Source organism: Heloderma suspectum, chromosome 5 (genome assembly GCF_057233095.1).
Source record: "Heloderma suspectum isolate Gila_16-S chromosome 5, 16-S_ref, whole genome shotgun sequence".
Lineage (NCBI taxonomy): Eukaryota > Metazoa > Chordata > Lepidosauria > Squamata > Helodermatidae > Heloderma > Heloderma suspectum.
In genome coordinates this window covers 228,348,483-228,366,799 of record NC_139462.1, presented here as the reverse complement: position 1 = coordinate 228,366,799, position 18,317 = coordinate 228,348,483, and the positions used below count along the sequence as shown (strand labels likewise).

The 18,317-nt window shown below is 49.1% G+C and overlaps 1 protein-coding gene across 1 annotated transcript in view; it reads left to right on the top strand.

The window, feature by feature from the left end:
* Positions 1 to 5,201: 5,201 nt before the first annotated feature.
* WNT3A (Wnt family member 3A) overlaps positions 5,202 to 18,317 on the top strand; it is a 131,465-nt gene continuing 118,349 nt past the window's right edge. Inside the window, exon 1 of the mRNA XM_084855112.1 lies at positions 5,202 to 5,272. Coding sequence (XP_084711238.1) covers positions 5,202 to 5,272 — 71 coding nt within the window. The remainder of the gene's footprint in view (positions 5,273 to 18,317) is intronic.

Here is an 18,317-nt window from a genome sequence, read left to right as displayed (position 1 = left end):
TTTTGCCCAACCACTGATCGTTGCAGTGTTTTCCCAGCTTTTGTGCATGGCCGGCTGGGGAATGCTGGGAGTTGTGGGCCTTTTTTTTGTCTAAACGTGCATAGGATTGCGCCTTAAGCTAAAATATGCTGATATTCCTGGTATTTTTTGGAACAGACCCTTTTGCCTTGGGCTCCACCCACCACTGGAATGTGGCTCCCAAGAGCTTCTCTGAAATGGAATTCAGCTCTCAGGCCGAAAGAGGTTCAACACCCCTGCTATACGCCCTTGCCTGGGAGTAAGACTCATTGAACTCAATGAGTCTTCCTGCAGAATAGACATGTGTAGGGTTGCACGGACCCAGGTGGGCCCTACTCACCAGTGTGCACAGGATTGCAGCCATAGGTTGAACGTGCATATTGGGACCGGAGGGAGCTCTAAGAAGGAAGGGAGGGTGTTGGTTTTTTAAAGGTCAACAACAGCATTCAATTCAGGAAAAAATAGCTCTCAGCTTTGCCACCATCATCGCAAATAAAGCAATTTGATACCCTTCCCTTTGGGAGAAATCCAGTTTCTGTAAGTATTTCTGTAAGTATAAGTAAGCCAGCGGCAGAAGAATCCTGCAGCCCAGTCCTGTGCATGTTTATTCAGAAATAGGTTCCACTAGGTAATATCTAATGTTACGCTAACTTAAGTCCCATTCGTTTCAATGGCCTACTCTAAGTGGGACTAACACTGGACCCAGCCCATTGAGTCCAGTGGGTCTTTTCCCCAAGTAAGTGGCACATAAAGCTTCAGGTCAAGCCTCCTGCAGCTCAGGTTTAGCCATGTTGACCTTAACGTGCCTGCCTTGGAACTGATGTCTTGCAAGCCACTCTGTTTTCAGTTAAGAAGTCATTATTTGCGCCTTAAAAACAACTTTAGTCGCATTCGTTTTCAGAGGAGCTGGAAAAGAGTGTTGAAGAGGAGTCCGTTGAGGGGTGACGGCTGTTCAAGGAGCATCCCCTCGAAGGAGGGAAGGAGACACACCCCAACAGACAGCCGCTTGTCTCCATCCCTCCCCCCCCCTCCGCCCCCGGTTCCTTTCTTTCTCCCTCTCTCTGCTTGTGTATTAGGAGGACGCGTGTTTGGGTGTGTGCATTTCAGTCTGAAATCGAAGCAATTTCCCTTGAAAAGGCTGTGAAAATCCCCCTGCCTTTGAACACGGAGGCACTCGCTCCTTTCCCTGTAATGCTATAATTGCCTGGGATTTTCACCTAATGCAGAGGGAAAGTCCTGGAGTGCTGTGTGTTTCTTTTGCCTCCCTGCATCAACCCTCCCCGCCCGCCTTGCTCTTTTCCATTCTCCTCCTCCTCCTCTTTCCCCCACCCCCTTATATCAGATCCTCTTAGGATCCAGCGGGGGGGGGGGGGTCTTCTGAAAGATGCGTGTATTTGTGAGTCCCAAAAGAGAAAAGATCGCAAGCCGTGACAGCCGACAGAAGGGCGTCTAGACTGGAAATCTGAATTCCCAACCCATTTCAATAGAAGCGCCCAGGGGGGTTAAGCTCCATTGAGGTTTCGGGTTTGAAGCCAGATTGAATCCGGATCGGCTCGCGGCTCAATCTCCGGATTTGCGCTGCAATACTGAAGAACGCTTTTCTAGTGATTAAGAAGACCCATTGGGCACAATGGGTGGGATCCAGAGTTTGCAAGAAGAGACCCCGATTGAATTCGGTGGGACTTCAGTTGGTCTTTACTCAGCGGTCCCACTGATTTCAGTGGGTTTACTCTGAGTATGACGAAATCTGAATCCAACCCACGGGGACTATTTCCGAGTTAAATTGCTATCCCAGCGTTAAATGCGTTTACTCGGAAGAAAAACACAGTGATCTGCAACCGAACCTACTTCCAATTCCAATTGGGGCGTGTGTTGAAGAGTGACAGGGCAAGCCTAGACACGTCTACTCAGAAGTAAATCCCGCTGAGTTCAATGGGGCTCACTCTCGAGTAAGTGTGTCTACACTGTGTAGGATTGCAGCCTATGGGGTAGATTTCAGAGGAATTTCCCGCATCCCAAAAGTAAACGTGTTTAGATTGAATCGGGGTGTAAAGAGGATTGGAGTACTTTTTAAGAGGATTCGAGCCAGGTAAATTAGCGCGCTGTCCGACCTGTTATTATAGATAAATATGCATAGGACTGAAGGTTTAAGGAGGCTGCGGATCGAGGTCTCAGAAAACTGGAAGCAGACAGGGCATTTTTAAAAAGCACCTTCATTTTTTATGTTTTTATTTTAATTTATGGGAGGATGGGCCACATCTACAACTAGAGATTACATTTTATATCATCGCGGCTTCCTTACAACGATATTACATCGAGCTCCTACCAGCTTGGGCCAAAATCTTGCCAAAATTCCCCCCACCATGCATATAACCGTGAGAGGGAGGTGGGTTGAAAGACCAGTTCTCTGTCACAATGCACGTGGTGTTCCTGAAATGAAAAGCACTCCGCAAATTGTCGGGTTTATTTAAATAATAATGAGCAAGAATAAAATAACAAAGTAATAATAACATCTTAATTTCAGCATTCGAGATGATGCGCGCGGAGTGTCGCTGGGATTTCTTAACGGGTGGAGGGTGCAGATCGTGGGCACCCTTACGCGGGAGCAAGTCCCATTGAAGCTAGCGGGGCTTAAACTCCCCCTTGGACCAAAGGTCCAAGGAGCTCGTCCTATGGAAGTTCAGCCAAACCAATACGGGACCCTCTCTTTAGGGTCCGGAGGCGGCGGGGGGCGGCAGGGAAACTGAAATCAGTTGCTGGGGCTGAAATCAGACAAAACGCACCGCCCCCTCCGCCTCTTCGTCTAACACCCACAAATAGCAAACAGACGAGATCTGGGCGCTTTAACTGTTGGGGGGGGGGGTTGGGGGATGGATGGAGAAGTTTCTTTCAAGCGGGCTTCTTTCCTCTTATGCACTATACACGGGTGCCTGTTGGAATCAAGGAGATGGGGGGGTTGGGTCGTGTTGCCCCCCCCCAAAAAAAGAGGCCCCCTTTTATTCTCCAAAACAACTCAGACTTTAAGCAGGAGCTTCCTACCTCGATTCCGTGGTGAAAAGAAATCTCTCTCTTTTTTTGAATTACACCTCTACACCTCTGTGCGTGTGTGTGCGCGCGCGCGCGCGCCAGGTCCAGGCGTTTGCACGGCACGTGTAAGGCGGATTCTTGAACTGTGCAACCCTATCCCTGTTTCCTCAGAAGTAAGTCCCGTTGCCTTCAATGGGCTCTCCTCCTACGTCAGTCGAGGTGGGATGGCACCCTAAGGCAGTTAAGCCGGAGCAAGACCGCGATCCTTCCCACGCTCTTTCGGGGCGGGAGTAAGTCCCACTGAACTCAGTACGGATTTACTTCCCGAGTAAATATGTAGAGGACTCGGTTGGGCACCTCAGTTTAGCCCGCGTGGCCTTCTCTGACCCCAGCTTAATTCCATGGGATGATATCTTCCCCGAACGCGGCAGGAAGGGTCTCGATCCTTCCCGTCCCCCACCTCCCAAATACACGTGTTGTTCTGTCCAGACGGGGCTACTTTCCTGGATAAGACCAGAGACGTGGAAATACGTTTTGTAGAAATCGGGGGATTTACTCCCATGTACATGACATGTCCTAGGTTCGGGGTGTGAACCTCCGAAGACTCCTTCGGACGACACCAGTTTGAATCCAGATTCCCCACGTGGATGTGCCCCGGGTCCTTCCATGAAAGCGACTCGCCATCCCTCCAGCCACGCCGTCTTCACTTCAGTCTACACCAGTTCACTCCGGCTCAACAGATTCGGAGTATGACCTAGTTCGGTCTCAAGCCCCTAAACGACCCGATCCGAAACACGCGTTCAGCTCGAGTCCAAGATTCCTTTTACTCAAAAGTAAGTCCCGCTGATTTGAAAGGGGCTCATTCCCAAGGAAGTGAGCATCGGGGTCTCGAACCCCTTTCTTGGAAGTAAGACCCGTGGCAGGGCGGGGGGGCGTGAAAGCAAAGAGGTGTGTTGCGGGGGGGGGGGGAGGCATCCCTCCTCAATGTGGTTGTGGACCGGGCCGTCTCAGTCCGCCAGTTAAACTTGCTCTTTGGGAATAAAGCCATGGGGGGCGACTCCCCCCCCCCATTAAATATTGCATCCTCTCTAGTAAAGCCACGACCGTGTTTTTGACGACTGTAGGTGTTGTGCTCGGGGTGGAGAGGAGATAAGAAGAACACACCCCTCACATCGGTTACTCAGTGTCTCGCCTTTCCTGAAAATTTCCCGAATTCCTTCTATTTTGTTGAGATGTAAATGTAAATGTAAAATAACCCCGAGGACTGCTTCAGGGGGAGGGGGCGTTAAGAGAGAGAAAAGGATACTTTACATTTAGCAATCGCTTAACGTGTGCATGTGTAAAAGTAAAATTTACATAAGGAAAAGAGGGGGGGCTGGGTCTTTAAAACGACACAGCCCTAAATTTTCCCATATCTTATAGGTGGATTGGAGGGGGTTGTGCCCCCCCTCTTTTTTTAGCATTTTACTGGCTCCTTCTTCCCAGGGAGTGAAAATCCGGACAGGTTGTTATAGCTACCCTAAACCACAGGGGTTCCCCCCCCCGTCTATTTAAACCCCCTATATCTTCCTTTCCCTTTTTCTTTTCTTTCTGCCTTCCCCCCCCCTTTTTTTTTCCACACCCTGCTCCACTCCATCCTCCCGGTTTGTGGGCCAACATGTCCTTAATGAGTATTAAAACACTATCTCGTCGCTATTAGCTCATTCCTTCGCCGGGCTTTCTGGATTGACGCATCGTAGAGAAGTCTCCGCAATTTCCCCCGTGGCGATAGCTGCTGATTGGGTCTCTCTAAAGCAAGCTTCTTGAAACTTTTTCCCCCCTTCTTCTAAATGTTTAGTGTCTCTTGGCTGCGAGAAGAGGGGTTTTTTTTCCTTTCCCCCCGCCAAAAAACAACAACACCCCTCTGATATTTATTGTTATTTATTTCCCTCCTCTTTGAGAGAGAAGTAAAAGGGCGGGGGGGGGACGAGGAAGGAGATATAAATATCTACCTGTTTGGGCTAGGTTGATTTTATATTTGGGGGGGTGGGGTATTTTCTCCCCCCCCCTCCCTTGCATTCAAGAAGAGAACGTTGGAAGACTTGCTCGTTTAAAAAAAAAAAAAACACCATTATCATCATCAATATTGAAAGTTTTTACCAACTTTTGTGGGCGAGATGGCCTTTTTAGGATATTTCCTGTTTCTTTGTGGGGTGACTCAAGTCTTATCAAGTTATCCAATCTGGTGGTAAGTTGACTTTCTTATTGCTTGATTATTTGGGGTTAGCCCCCTTTTTTTCTTCCTCTAACACCCGTTTTTACAAGAGATGTTCCTTCCCCTGTTCTCGTTTCTAATATGCTGTGTGTGTGTGTGTGTGAGAGAGAGAGAGAGAGAGAGAGGCTGTGGTTCCTTAAAGGGGTTTAACAACTCGCATTTTTACGTCTTATATTTATCTAAGCGCTGTGTTTATTTTGACTGGGTTCGCCCAGATCTACCGTTCTCCTACTGTAAAGTAAAAAAAGAAAAAGAAAAAACCTGGAAAGGTGGGGAGGGGGGTGACAGAAAGAGAGAGAGAGGAGAGAGATCAGAGTTGTTGTTTAAAAAAAAAACTGGCTTTGATCCTCTTCTGCCAAGAACAAAAGGTACTGAGTGAATTAAACAGATAATGATACAAGTCGACACGAGTTTTTCAAGGTGATTTTAAGCTAGTCATGTGGAAGGAAAGGAAGGGGAGGAACACACACACCCCCAGGAATATTTCTCCTTCGGAAAAGGAAGGGGGGAAGGAAGGCACGGCGGAATAAGGTGTGAAATAAGGTGTTCTTTTTGAAAGGTGGAAGAGAAAATTGTAAAAGGAGGAATCTCTAAACAGCTGGCTTCTGTCTGTGTGTTGTCTGCTGCCCAGTCTATTGCAGCCTCCTCCCGTTGCCTCCTTCCCAGACGCCCTTCTGTTGTATAACGCGAGCGGCGTTTACCCCGGAAAAAGAGAGAGAGACAGAGAGATGGGCACTGGGCACTGGCCGGGGTAAAATCTCAGATATTGTGCACCGATGACATTTTGTCGACATGTGCAGGCTGGGGGGCGAGACGTGCGGCCCTGCTCCGTTGCTTCCGACTGCGAGGAGTGGGGCGGGGGGCCGGGGAGATGGTCAAATATACACCGTCCCTCTGCATCGTCGTTGCAACTGTTCAGAACACCGGGGCACCGACGCTCTTTCCCTCCCCGCTCTCCAGACTCCTCTCTTTCGTTTGTTCCTCCTTGAACCTTTCTGAAGCTCTCGGTACCGCCGTTTGGACATTTTAAAAGATACCCATACCCTGCCCTTCATTCCTCCGACGTTCAATAGATGGTCTTCCGAGGGGGCTCTTCTCCCCCGCCCCCAGCCGCTCCTGCCCCCGCTCCGCTTGTCTATTCGATCCACAAGCCCATTACGCCTGGGTCGAGGCGTCTGCGCCTTTCTGGTCCGACCCTTTTCTCCAATGAAGCGGTTTGGCGGCTTCCCGTGCTATGCCCTGCATCAGCCTACTCAGGAGTAGGCACCCTTGAGTTCAAGGAGGCTTACTCCCAGGCATAGGATTGGGGCCGCACAGGACTTACTGGTTCGGTCTGGAGTCCTGAACTCCGGGAAGCGGTCCTCAATCATGGCCAAAGTTCGCCTGCAGAGAATAGGGGGGTGAACTTGATAAGGCTAAAAGGGAGGGGGAGCGGGGAGAGAGGCAGTAGCAAGGAAAGCGAAATTGACTAAGGATGTGTGGGTGTCTCTCATCCAACGGTGAAGCCCCCCACCCTATGGTGAGGCAATTCGGATTCCCACAGGGGAGGGAGCAGAGAAGGAAGCAAAGAGAAATACATCCGAAGAGATTTGATGGGGGGGGGCAGGGAGGGAGGTTAGGCAAGGATCTATTCTTCCCCCCTCCAAAAAGTCTCCAGGGATCTAGTTTCAAAAAAAACCCTCTGGGGATTCTGCCCCCCCCTCCAATCAAGTCTAGCATCTAGACTTCCACTTAGTTGATTTTCAGTCTTGTGATACATTGTGAGAAGGGTAAAGCTGGCGATGCTTTGCCCCTTTAAGAACTCCTTTGGAAGGCAAACTGCGAAGGGACTAACCCGGGCAGGCGAGAGAGTCGGAGACTGCGCGGGGGAGAGGGAGCGAGAGTTGGGTGGCTGGGCATGTCGGAGCACATCGGAGCGATCGGCGGTAATTACAGACTCCAAGGAGTTGGAATGAGGGAAGGAAAGAGCCCTTCTCGCTCCGGCGCAGGAGGCAGCGAAGCCCCAGTCCTGGGCGCGTTTGAGCCGGGCGAAAGAGCGCCGCCAAGCTCAGCACCGAGCAGCGAGGGACACGCTTCCTTCCCAGGTGTGCCGGTGGCCGTGCGTTCACACGACCGCGGGAGGAGGACTCGAGGCGGTGTAAAGTGGAGCGGGTTCTTCTTCTCACTAGAGGCTGGGGGCGTTCCAGGAATTGAGCGGCCCGTCACTGCCACATCCCCGGAGGTCTTGCCAGAGCACCGAGTAGCTCCAGACTGAAGCGTGGTGTGAAAACCCAAGTCGCAAAAGAAGGCGGCGGTTACACGCACGGGCGCTCATCCGAGATTCACTGCCGCGGACCTGGGCGGGTTGCGGCAAAGTCAAATGGCACACGTTTTCCTAGACTGGACCACTTCAGGCTGCTGTGGGGGGTGTTTGAATATTTGCGTGCTTGAATGGATGCTCAGCACCGTGGTCGCTGCACATGTAAAATTCCTTGCACGTAGGAAAGTAGCACCTCAGGGCAGACGTGTCTTTCTGGGAACATCGAGATGGAAACGTCACCCCATGCACCCAGCCGCCTGAAGTGTTACAGTCCAGCAGCAGCTTTATCACTTGATGGTACTGCTTGCATAGAAAGGGCCTCTTTCTATAATCCGCGCCTTCTTCCTCATATTTACACACACGAGGCCAAAATTGAGCCTTTATATCCACACGTGCGCGTTACTTTTATGCAATTTCCTACGTTCTGTGCCTGTTTCCCCATATACATTTCAAAGACATTCGGGCCTTTTAATACCGTATCAGTGTGTGCGTCTTGGAAGAGCAGCTTACTAGGAGCAGTTTCACACGTTCCACCGCAACAAACCCGGATTTGCCACCGAGTTTACCCTCAACAGGGAGGCGAACCATTTCCCCACTCTCAAGCGGGTCTCCCTGTACACGTGCACGTGCTTTCAAAGACCTGTTTGTCACTCTTTACATGTTAAGTTGTACGTTTCTTAAAAGAAAAAAGTATGTGTACACCAAAACAAACAAAAACCCGTATATGTGCAGAGAGTAGTGACTTGTGTTGTGTTGTTTAAGATATATATGCGTGTCCACTGGTGAAGACGATTTTTATGAATGATCTATTTACACAATTCTATTAAAATTGTATATAGTCTTCCTGAACCGACTGGTGTTTCTAGCACATTGTCTACCGGATAATGTAGGAAATGTATACAAATTGCTTAAAGAGGAAGGGTCGCACACTCGCAAATGTCTGGGCGTGAAATAGAGAATCTCTGGGCTTTTTTTTTTAAAGAAGTTGCTATCCGTACAAACGGATTTTCCTTGCATTCTCCCTAACCCGGGTTTGCCTTTTTAAAAACGCACAAAAATGTCATCTCATAAAAAGGTTCCGCTAGTGTGTATGTGTGTGTGGGGGGGTGTACCAACACCACTACTCTCTATGTCAAAATACGCACCGGAGAATCCTCAGCCAGATCCTCAAACTCGTTAAGCCGAAAGAGAGGGAGTTAAGATGGTCCCTTGAGCCTAATTCGACTAAAAAACAAACAGCGGCAGATGTGATGCTTTATGACAAGTCTGATAGATTAAAGAATTTGTCTTTAGAACCTTACAAACACTAGCCGATGTGTAAAATAAATGAGTTTATACAACTCTTCGTATATTGGGGAGTGGGGTGCGAAACAAAGTATTTTACACGCAAACTTTGAGGCAGACAACTTGGACGTCAGTTCTACTGAAAACAGGGGTGCGTCGTGCATGTTTGGAAAGAAACGTGTTTAGGGCGATCAAATTGACACCCTCTTTATGGGAAGTCCGAGAGTACCTATGAATTTTAAGAAAAGGGGGAGATGGGGTTAACCATCTAGTGCGACCAAACATTTTTTTAAAAGTCATCCGTTTTGAATGTGTCTGAAAGGCAGTCTGAAAGAAACGGATTCCTTTATTACACTGCATCCATCTCCCTGTGTTTGTAAAATGTATGTCCAAGGTTGCAAATACGACTGCCCTCCACAACGCAAAATATCCCCCTCAAAATCACCCTCCCGCTAATCGATATATATATATAACTCCGGGGCTGATTCGTTTTCTTTCCTTTCCCCCGCTTCCAGGAGAGATGTACAATGACTGGGTCGGATCCAGAAATAGTCATCCTCAGAGTCGACTCATTGAAATCAAACGGGGCTTCAGTACTCACTGAAGTCCCGTTGGTTTCAATGGTCTCCTCTAAGTACGCTTAAGTCTGGATCCGACCCAATCTCCAGTAATGTGGAGGGGGGAGAGAGACAGAGAGGTGGAGAGACGAAATCCCGTTGCGTGGCTCGACCCACCCTCCGACCCCGCGTAAAAACGAAGGCTGCGTCAAGAGCAGCCGGACCAAGGGAGGCGTGCGAGGGGAGAGCGGGGTTGAAGAAAAGGCCACTGTCTCTGTCGAGCGCATTTGTTTTGTCTGGGCTCAGATACGGAGATGCCGTGGTCGTGTGTGTGTGTGTGTGTACGTGCACACGCACGCACGCAAGACACACACGCACCATTTTCTTTCCGGAGCGGGGAGGGGGCGGGCGTTGTCGAAGGCAGAATTCCCCAAATAGTTCAGGGATGACAGCGGGCGCAAGGTAATAAAATGCAAATACGGTCTTCGATAAGGCAGGTTGCGCCTCCACACCTGGGCTCCACGCAACCCTCCACTGTTTATTTCCAAATTCCCAGGCCTGAGGTAGAGCTGAGAAATCTGTCCTTCGTGCGCTTCGGATCGACGAAAGTGGAGCAACGCACGACCTTCTCTTGCACCCCTAAGTGGGTCTCCTTTGTCACTCTTCAAACCCTCCCCCACCCCACCCCCCAAAATATGCAAGGCGACAAACAGGGAGGGGTAGCTTTCCAGACTGGTTGACCGATTGACTGAGGCTTCAATCCTATCTGCCCAGTTTCTTGGGAGTAAGCCCCAGTGAACTAGATGGGACGTCGATCTGAGTGGACACATACAGGATCGGACTGTGGCTGTCACGACTAAGCCGAGGCAGGTGAAGGAGAGGTCGGAGTTGTGTGTGCGCACGATCTCACAGCGCAATCTGGATCATATTTATTCAGAAGTAAATCCGACTGATTCAGAATTAAGTCCTAGGATTCATTTTCCAGGGAGATATGCTTAGAAGTGCCGCCTCGGTTTTGTCAAGGGGAGAGGGATTTAGCGATGTGGGGGACCCTGCCTGGAAATGACTCTCGTCGACTTTTGCCGGAGCCCACGGATGAGCTAGCTGTGACTGCCCGGAAATGAGGAACAGGCATTCCTTACATGCTCAGAGCTACCCTTGTCTCCCACACTGGACTAAAATCCGCTTTAGGGGCTTTCAGTTAAGCCTTCCAGGGGGACGTTTGGACTGACCCAGCCATTCTGTTTTATCCATCCTTGCAGTCCAAAACAGGTTCTGAAACTAAGAACTCTCATGAAGGCCTTTCCCCCCTGTATCTATTTATGGATGTGTAAAGATCTGAAATCTTAAGTACGGAGAGGGAAGGCAAAGCTCTCTAGTGACGGGTGTAAACGCAGGTTCATCAGTGAGATGACGCCAGTTTTCAGATTCAGGCTGCACAAATTACCCTCTTCCCAAAACATCCCACCCGCCCCCAGCAATATGGGCTGTCTGGTGGTGGCCCCGTAGGTCTGGTGCGAGCCCCAAACCACAGTAAACACAGAAAATTGGCAAGAGCCCCACTAAATAACAGCTGGTTTGGGCGTTGTGATATCACGTGTTATCCCAGTTGTCCCATTGAAGTCCATGTATTCCACAGCTTATCTGGACTTAGAAATACCTTTGTGCGTTTACACACGTTTGTTTGTTTGTTTGTTTGTTTCAAACCGTCTGTAATGGGAACGTCAATTCATTACAACTAAAAAGTACATTTTAGAGCCTTTTCACACGATCCATTAAAAAGCACCTTTGTGGCATGCGTGAATGCTGTTAATCCGGAAGAAAAAGTGGAAGAGACATTGAATACACATTGAAGCCACATAAGGGTTTACAACACCGCTACAGACCGATTTAAGCAAAAGACTGTCCTTTAACCACCACCACCCCCGTTAAATCACACGTGTCTCAAACAGGTGACATGTTTTTTTTAGCGACAGGTGCGAAAACGGACTTCAGAGGTGGAAGTCGAATCTTGCATTTATCCAGTGATCTTTTTAGCAGTGGCCTAGTTGATTTCATATAACGGGGCTTCTTCACTAGTCTTGTTTAAAGTGGCTCAAAACTGATGAAATAAACCTTTTTTTCCCCCTTCATTTAATTTTTAAGGGGAACGAAGGAACTCGGAGTTATAAACTAACCAGTCAAATTGAGTTCAAGTAGCTTGACCAATCCTCTTCAACCTAAACATGATTACTTGGAAGTAAGTAGGCGGAAGGCCTCAGTTTTAAGATCAGGATCCTAACAACCATATTTAGGATCGCATTCTATTGAAAACTAGGAGATGTATTGCCAAGTTAGGCTGCGATCCTTACAGCCCAATCGTATATATGTCTACACAGATGTAAGTCCCAGTGAGTTGAAGGGGGTTTACCCCCTGGTAAGTACATATAGGATTGCAGCCTTATACACTGTTCTTTGGGGGTAACTTCCACTGAAGTAGGCGGGATTGAAATCTGGGTCAATGCACACCGGATCGGGATTCGTTTCTGTTCTAGAATCCGAAATCATATCCACGGATTCTAGACTCTTTGGGATGTGAAGGGGGCGAGTTTACGAACAGTTCAGTAGCTGCTATCTTTCCACACTTTCCTGGAAGCAAGCCCTATTGAACTCGATGGGGCTTAATCCTGAGTAGACACCCATCCGATGGTACTACATAGTTGCGATGGGGACGATTTGCGGGGCCCGCAGCCGGATCCCATGCCTATCAGGAGTAAGTTGCACGGAGTTCTCTCACTTCGGAGGAAGCCTCCGTGAATTCACGGGAACTTACTCCCGAGGAGACATACCTACTTCTGCTGTTAGCCCGTCATCCCGAGTAGTGGGACAAAAGGGTGGGATCCCTGGCTACCTTTGCTAGGAATACAATGTGTGACTTGATTCGACGCATTTCTTTCTATTCCCGCTGTGTTCCGTAGGGCTTACTCACAGGTAAACCTGCATGAAATTGCAGCCCACAAAACATATAGCGCGTAGTTTAATACCCCATCTCCACATTCACCGTTTAATCGGAGGAATTTTATTCTAAAAAAAAAAAACCGTTCTAACCCTTCCTCTAACCCCGTTCTTGTTTGTTTAAAACAAGCGTCCCTTTTCCCCCAGACGGGTATTTTAAATTTGATTTAGGAACCTTCTCTGGAGTCTGGACCATAATTTTCGAGGACGATTCAAACTGTTAAACGCGCGGCCTGCACACGCAAGCGGACGTCTCTTCAATCCTGATTTTGAAGTTGCCATTCCATCCATTTCTCCCTCTCCCCCGAGAGCTAAAAGTGAGAACATTTTAATTTCACAGCCATGATATAATATTTCCCATAACTCTCGTCTCTCTTCCGCTATTAAATCTAGCAACCTGTGCTATTTTTATTAACGCATCCGGAGTCACGCCTACTTTGAATTATTATATGGGTGTTTTTTAAAGACCTGGTTTCTCCACCAGGAAAAGAAAAGAAAAAAACAACACCGCAAAGAGGGAGGGAGTCAGACAGTATCTGTTATCTTGTGGTGTGTATTTCTTCTGCATCAGACCAAGATTTGGACCGCAAAGTAGCTACCTGGAAGGTGTGTCTAGGGGCGGAAGTTGGGGAGGAACCCAGCCAACAGCAATCCCCTCCCACACGCCTAATTTGTCTCCCTCTGTAAACTAGTTCCTGGGTGCTTAATGGTTTTTTTAATTATTATTTTTGGGGGGTCTGGACAGGCAAACTGGTTGGAATGGTTAATTCAGCGTGTCTTAAACCAGATTCATTATCCTTCAACCCAGGGATGTTGAACCTCTTTCAGCCTGGGAGATGAATTCAGTTTTGGAGAAGCTCTGTGGTGGGGTGGGGGACTCATTCCAGTCGTGGGCGGGGCCAAGGCAAAAGGGGGCAGGACCAAAAGTGTCAGCATATTATACCTTGATGATCTTACTGCCAGTAAGGAGAAGCATTTCACCCTGTTAGAATGCGAGGGAGAGGGGAATTCCACAAAAGTTGGGGAATAATTGCGGCCAAGGGGGAAGGGGAAGGTGCATGACCTTCTGGGAGACCCTGGAGGGCCAAATTTGGCAGGCCAGATTTAGCTGCTGGGGGTAAGGTTCTGCACCCCTGCTTTAACCCATTTCAACTGCTTTCTCTGTCTCCATGAGTTTGACTGATGGGGGATATCAAAACTCAGAAGGCTGCCAAAGGCAGTAGCCACAATGTCTTTTTGTTGCTGTTTTTTGCTTGCTTGCTTGCTTTGGGCTTTTTCTCTCTTTTTTCTTTTCTTTTTTTTTCTTTTCTACTTAGGGTGCAAGCCAATGCATGTTTAGACAGAGAAAAAGTCCTACAACTTCCAGCATTCCCCAGCCACCCATGGGGGACGCTGGGAGCTGTAGGACTTTGTCCCTTTCTAAACATGCATTGGATTGTAGCCTTAGTGGCTCAATCTGTAGCCATTAGCCATGCATGGGGTTAGTAGGAAAGGTCTTGGGCTATTGGACTGAGGGCCTGATTATATAATGCTGGTGGTGACTTCTTGCCTTTCTTGTGAGGGACACTGGGTGACCCTGAGAGGCACGGCTTTCACTAGGCACTTGAAAGATTCTCAGCCTTAGGCCCATGGGACACAAATCTTCATAAATCTGCACCTGCTGATTTATATCTAGATGTGCAAATTTAGAAATGATGAGATCAGATTTGTAAATAATTTCATATACTAAACAATGCTGATGACAAAATGAGGATGTGTGTGTGTGGGGGGGGGGGTCTTCTTAGGCTACAGTGTTCAAGCCCTGGATTAGTCCAGGTAGCAATTGTGTGGGAGGCAAGGGCGGTTACAATGATGTCAGACTTTGTCCAGCTGAGCATCCACTGGGTGAGGCTATTCTGGGCCTGGTGTGGGAGCGCGCAGTGTGAGAGCCTGGATTTTCCCATATCGAAGAGCAAATGTTCTGTTTCTGAAACTGTGCTTTCGTCAGGCTTACAGTGTTTGAGTAACCGTCTGAATTTCATTTTCTTCTAAAAGGTGGGGAACGTTTCAAAAAGACTTCTGACAGAGGCTCTAGGATAGCCTTCCCCAACCTAAGGAGCTGTACTACACAACTCCCACCAGCCCTAGCCATGATGAGCACCAGGTTGAGGAGGCTCCCCTATGGGTGGTTTTGTTTGTTTGTTTGTTTGTTTATTAGTTTGTTTGTTTATTTATTTATTTATTTCTATACCACCCAATAGCCAAAGCTCTCTGGGTGGTTCAATCAGTGTAATCAGTGATATTCAGAAAAACCCCTCTTTCTCCTGTTCCAAGCCAGACTGAACTGCTCAGTGGGGCTGAGTGAGAACCACCGCCGCCGCCGCCCCCACCCCGCAGAGTTACCAGAGTTAACTGGGTCCCGGTTAACAGCAACCCATTTGTAACGGGGGCCATCTCTTGGCCTGAGCCAGCAACATGGGCTGCGCACCCTGTCTCTCTTCTGCGCAAGCCCAGACAGAAGGCAAAGGGCACTTGGATGCCTCCTCCCATATGACCAGCAGCAGAGTGGTTGGCAGACCCCTCTTCTTCCCGTGCACCTCAGATGCTCCTAGAAGGCACCTGCAAAAAGCTCTTCCCATCTCCCCCCAGTAAAAATGGAGTAACTGCCCTTCTGCTGCTTACCCCTGTTTGCCTGCACCTTGCTCCCCAGGGATGAGTGTTTCAGGTACCCAACGCGAAAGCTGCTGTTGCTGTTCACACTGGGGAGGAGGGGTTTCAAGAAGAGCCCTTTGCCCCGATCTCTGGGGGAGTGGCTGAGGGCATCTGAAGGGGAGAACTCTGCCAAAGGCTCTGTGTCTCCGCTTCCTGGTACTTTCTGTCTCTCCACTGCCCCGGGATGAGATGAGGCTGAGGTGCATATTACTGGGGGAGCTTTGGAGGCGATGCTGAGGGCAGGATAGCCAGGTGTCCTACTTTATAGAGGACAGTCCTCTATTTGAAGGGCTGCCAGAGGACCATTCTCTACTCGTAAGCATCTTCTGTGTGCTGTCCAGCCCAAGTCTGTTTTAAAGCTGAAGCCCCGTAACAAAGGAGGGGGGGGGGGCTTGAAGTTGCCCACTCACCGTTAGCACACCTGGACAGAAGACTGAGCAGGCACACAAGTCACCTGGTCACAGTCTTCCCTACTAGGGTGAGAGGCATTGCATTTCTATTTAAATTCTAGTCATGATTTCTAAATGTACACCTTTCCATCCATATTAGCATATGCACGTTTTATGCAAAGCTGTGCTCACTTTTGCTCTCTTTTCTGGAGATGCATCACTGGCCACCCTAGGTATGGGCCCAATGGGAGTGAAACCCTGGTTGGCATGAGAAAACCCCATAGCTAAGATCAGGCACGCAACACAAACATCTCTGGCTTGACTGTAAGAACATAACATAAGAACATAAAAAGAGCCCTGCTGGATCAGTCCAAGGGTCCATCTAGTCCAGCATTCTGTTCACACAGGGGCCAAACAGCTGCCCATGGGAAACCCACAAGCAGGACATGAGTGCAGCAGCACCTTCCTGCCCATGTTCCCCAGCAGTTGGTGTACATAGGCATACTGCCTCTGATATTGGAGGTAGCACATTGATAGCCTGCTCCTCCAGGAATGTGTCTAACCCCCTTTTAAAGCCGTCCGGGTGGCCATCACTACATGCTGTGGTAGTGAGTTCCATAGTTTAACTCTGCGCTGTGTGAAGAAGTCCATCCTTTGATCTGTCCTGAATCTCCCACCAATCAGCTTCATGGGGTGACCCCTTTGGGTTCTAGTACTGTGAGAGAGGGAGGAAAATGTCTCCCTATCCACATTGTCCACACCAGGCATAATTTTGTACACCTCCATTATGTCTCCCAGGTGAGCAAATGTACCTGATTTGAGGGCGCCCACATCATTGCTTTCTACTACCACCCTCCCCAAGCCCCATGCTGCTGGCATGCGCAGAGCGTCTGTGTAAAGGTGTGCACTAAGTCGCAAGAGCTGGAATCGCTCTTCCAGGCTGGAACTATTTAAAGCTGGATGGGACAAAGCCCTGCAGAATTTACAGTAGGAAACACATCCTGGGGAGGCGTGGGGGGGGGGGGATGGAATGCATGAGCTCATCCCAGGCCTTCCCATCTCAGCACTCATGTATGTGAGTCAGGGAAGGAAAGGTCTTCTCCTTTTGGAGCTGCAAGGTCCTAGCAAGCACTGCGCTGGGCTAAGCGCAGCTCTCTGCATTGTCGGACTTCAAATAGTGACTGACATTTTGCAGCCTGTTTGGCCAAGGTGGAGGTGGGGGCTTATACAGGGCCTTGGGCAAATGGAGCTGAGCCAGTATTACAGGCCCTTGGTCCCCAACAGCCCCTGTTAATTGGGTGCTGGTCTTTGTGACCCTTGGAGCTATTCCGCTGAGAACATGACAAAACCCACTGAAAAACATGCTGGCATTAAACCCAGGGTTTTGAGGGCCCTTGGGCAAGACACCCTCAATGGGCCCCTTCCTTCATTGAGTCCACCTTCTCAGTGCCATTGTCACCAGCTGCCTTTGCTGCTCTTTCCCATCATTGCTTGCTTGACAGGCAAAGAGCCAGTGAGCACATAAGCAGGACATTCGCTGCTGCTCCTTCTCACCACCACTGTTTTCTGGGCCAGAGCAAGAGACAGATGAACAAGCAGGTTGCAAGGGTGAAGAGGAGGAGGAATTCCAGTGAGCTCCTGTCAACGGGCCCCTGCTGGGTTGTGGGCCCTGGGCAGGTGCCCAACCATACCTACCCTTGACAGCACCACCACTACCGCCTCCCCAGTTAAACTCACAGGCCTTATCTACCATGCAGAATAATGAGGTGATAGAGTGAATTGCCCCACTTCAGACTACAGGTGGGGAAAGCCATTTTGAATACTCTCTAAGCAAATATTCCTTGCAATTTTTTTTAAAAAAGGAGGGGGGGGGGAAGCAACATCAGCAAAGCACATCAGAGATAAAAGTGTTATCCCAGCCACTCCCTGTTGAGTTGTTGTTATTGTTGTTGTTTTAAATCTGCAGGGAGATTTCCCCACCACCACCACCACCACCACAAGGGAGCTTTCAAACGGTGATGCCCTCCATACCTGCAGTCTGAGGTGACACTGTCCATTCTACCACTTCTAGACATGGACCCTCATGACCGCCTCATTCTGCAGTTGTCACGACACCTGCGCCCCACACTTTGGGGCCTGTTCTTTCCAAACTGTAAAACTTGGCAGTATCAAGCCGACTTCATGGAAGGTATATCCTAAAAACAAACAGCCAGAACCTGATGGCATGGCAGTCCATGGGTGGACACACACCCACAGAACGTGATGTTGATTCCTTCTGTGGCAGGGGCAGGCAACTTGTGGTCCTCCAAAAGTTTTGGCCTACAAGTCTCATGAACCTTCACCATTGGCTATGCTGGGTAGGGCCAAAGTATCTGGAAGACCACAAGTTGCCCACCTGTGGTCTAGGGCTAGCCTAAGCGATTGCTACAGCTTCTCCTCATAGGATTTGCCTTCTAGACCTTTGTAGTCAACACCGCTGTTGACTGGCCATGTCCAAGCACTGAACAACATCGCAAATGAGGTCAAATCGGTTTTGAATAGTGATGGAAGAACTGCTAAATTCCATTCAAAAAAAGGCTTGGCTAAACCGGATCCCCCAATCTGGATTCTGCTGAACCTTTCCGATCCCACCAGAGCTTGGCATCAGGAGGCTGCTCCGGGCTCTGAAATGGAGTTAGGAATGATCGATACAGAGCCTGGGGAACATCAGAAGCATTACCTGGATTATTTCAGCTAATTTGTGTTGAGATGAGAAGATGCGGAGGAAGAGACATATTTAACAACCTTCTGGGTTCCTCCTCCAG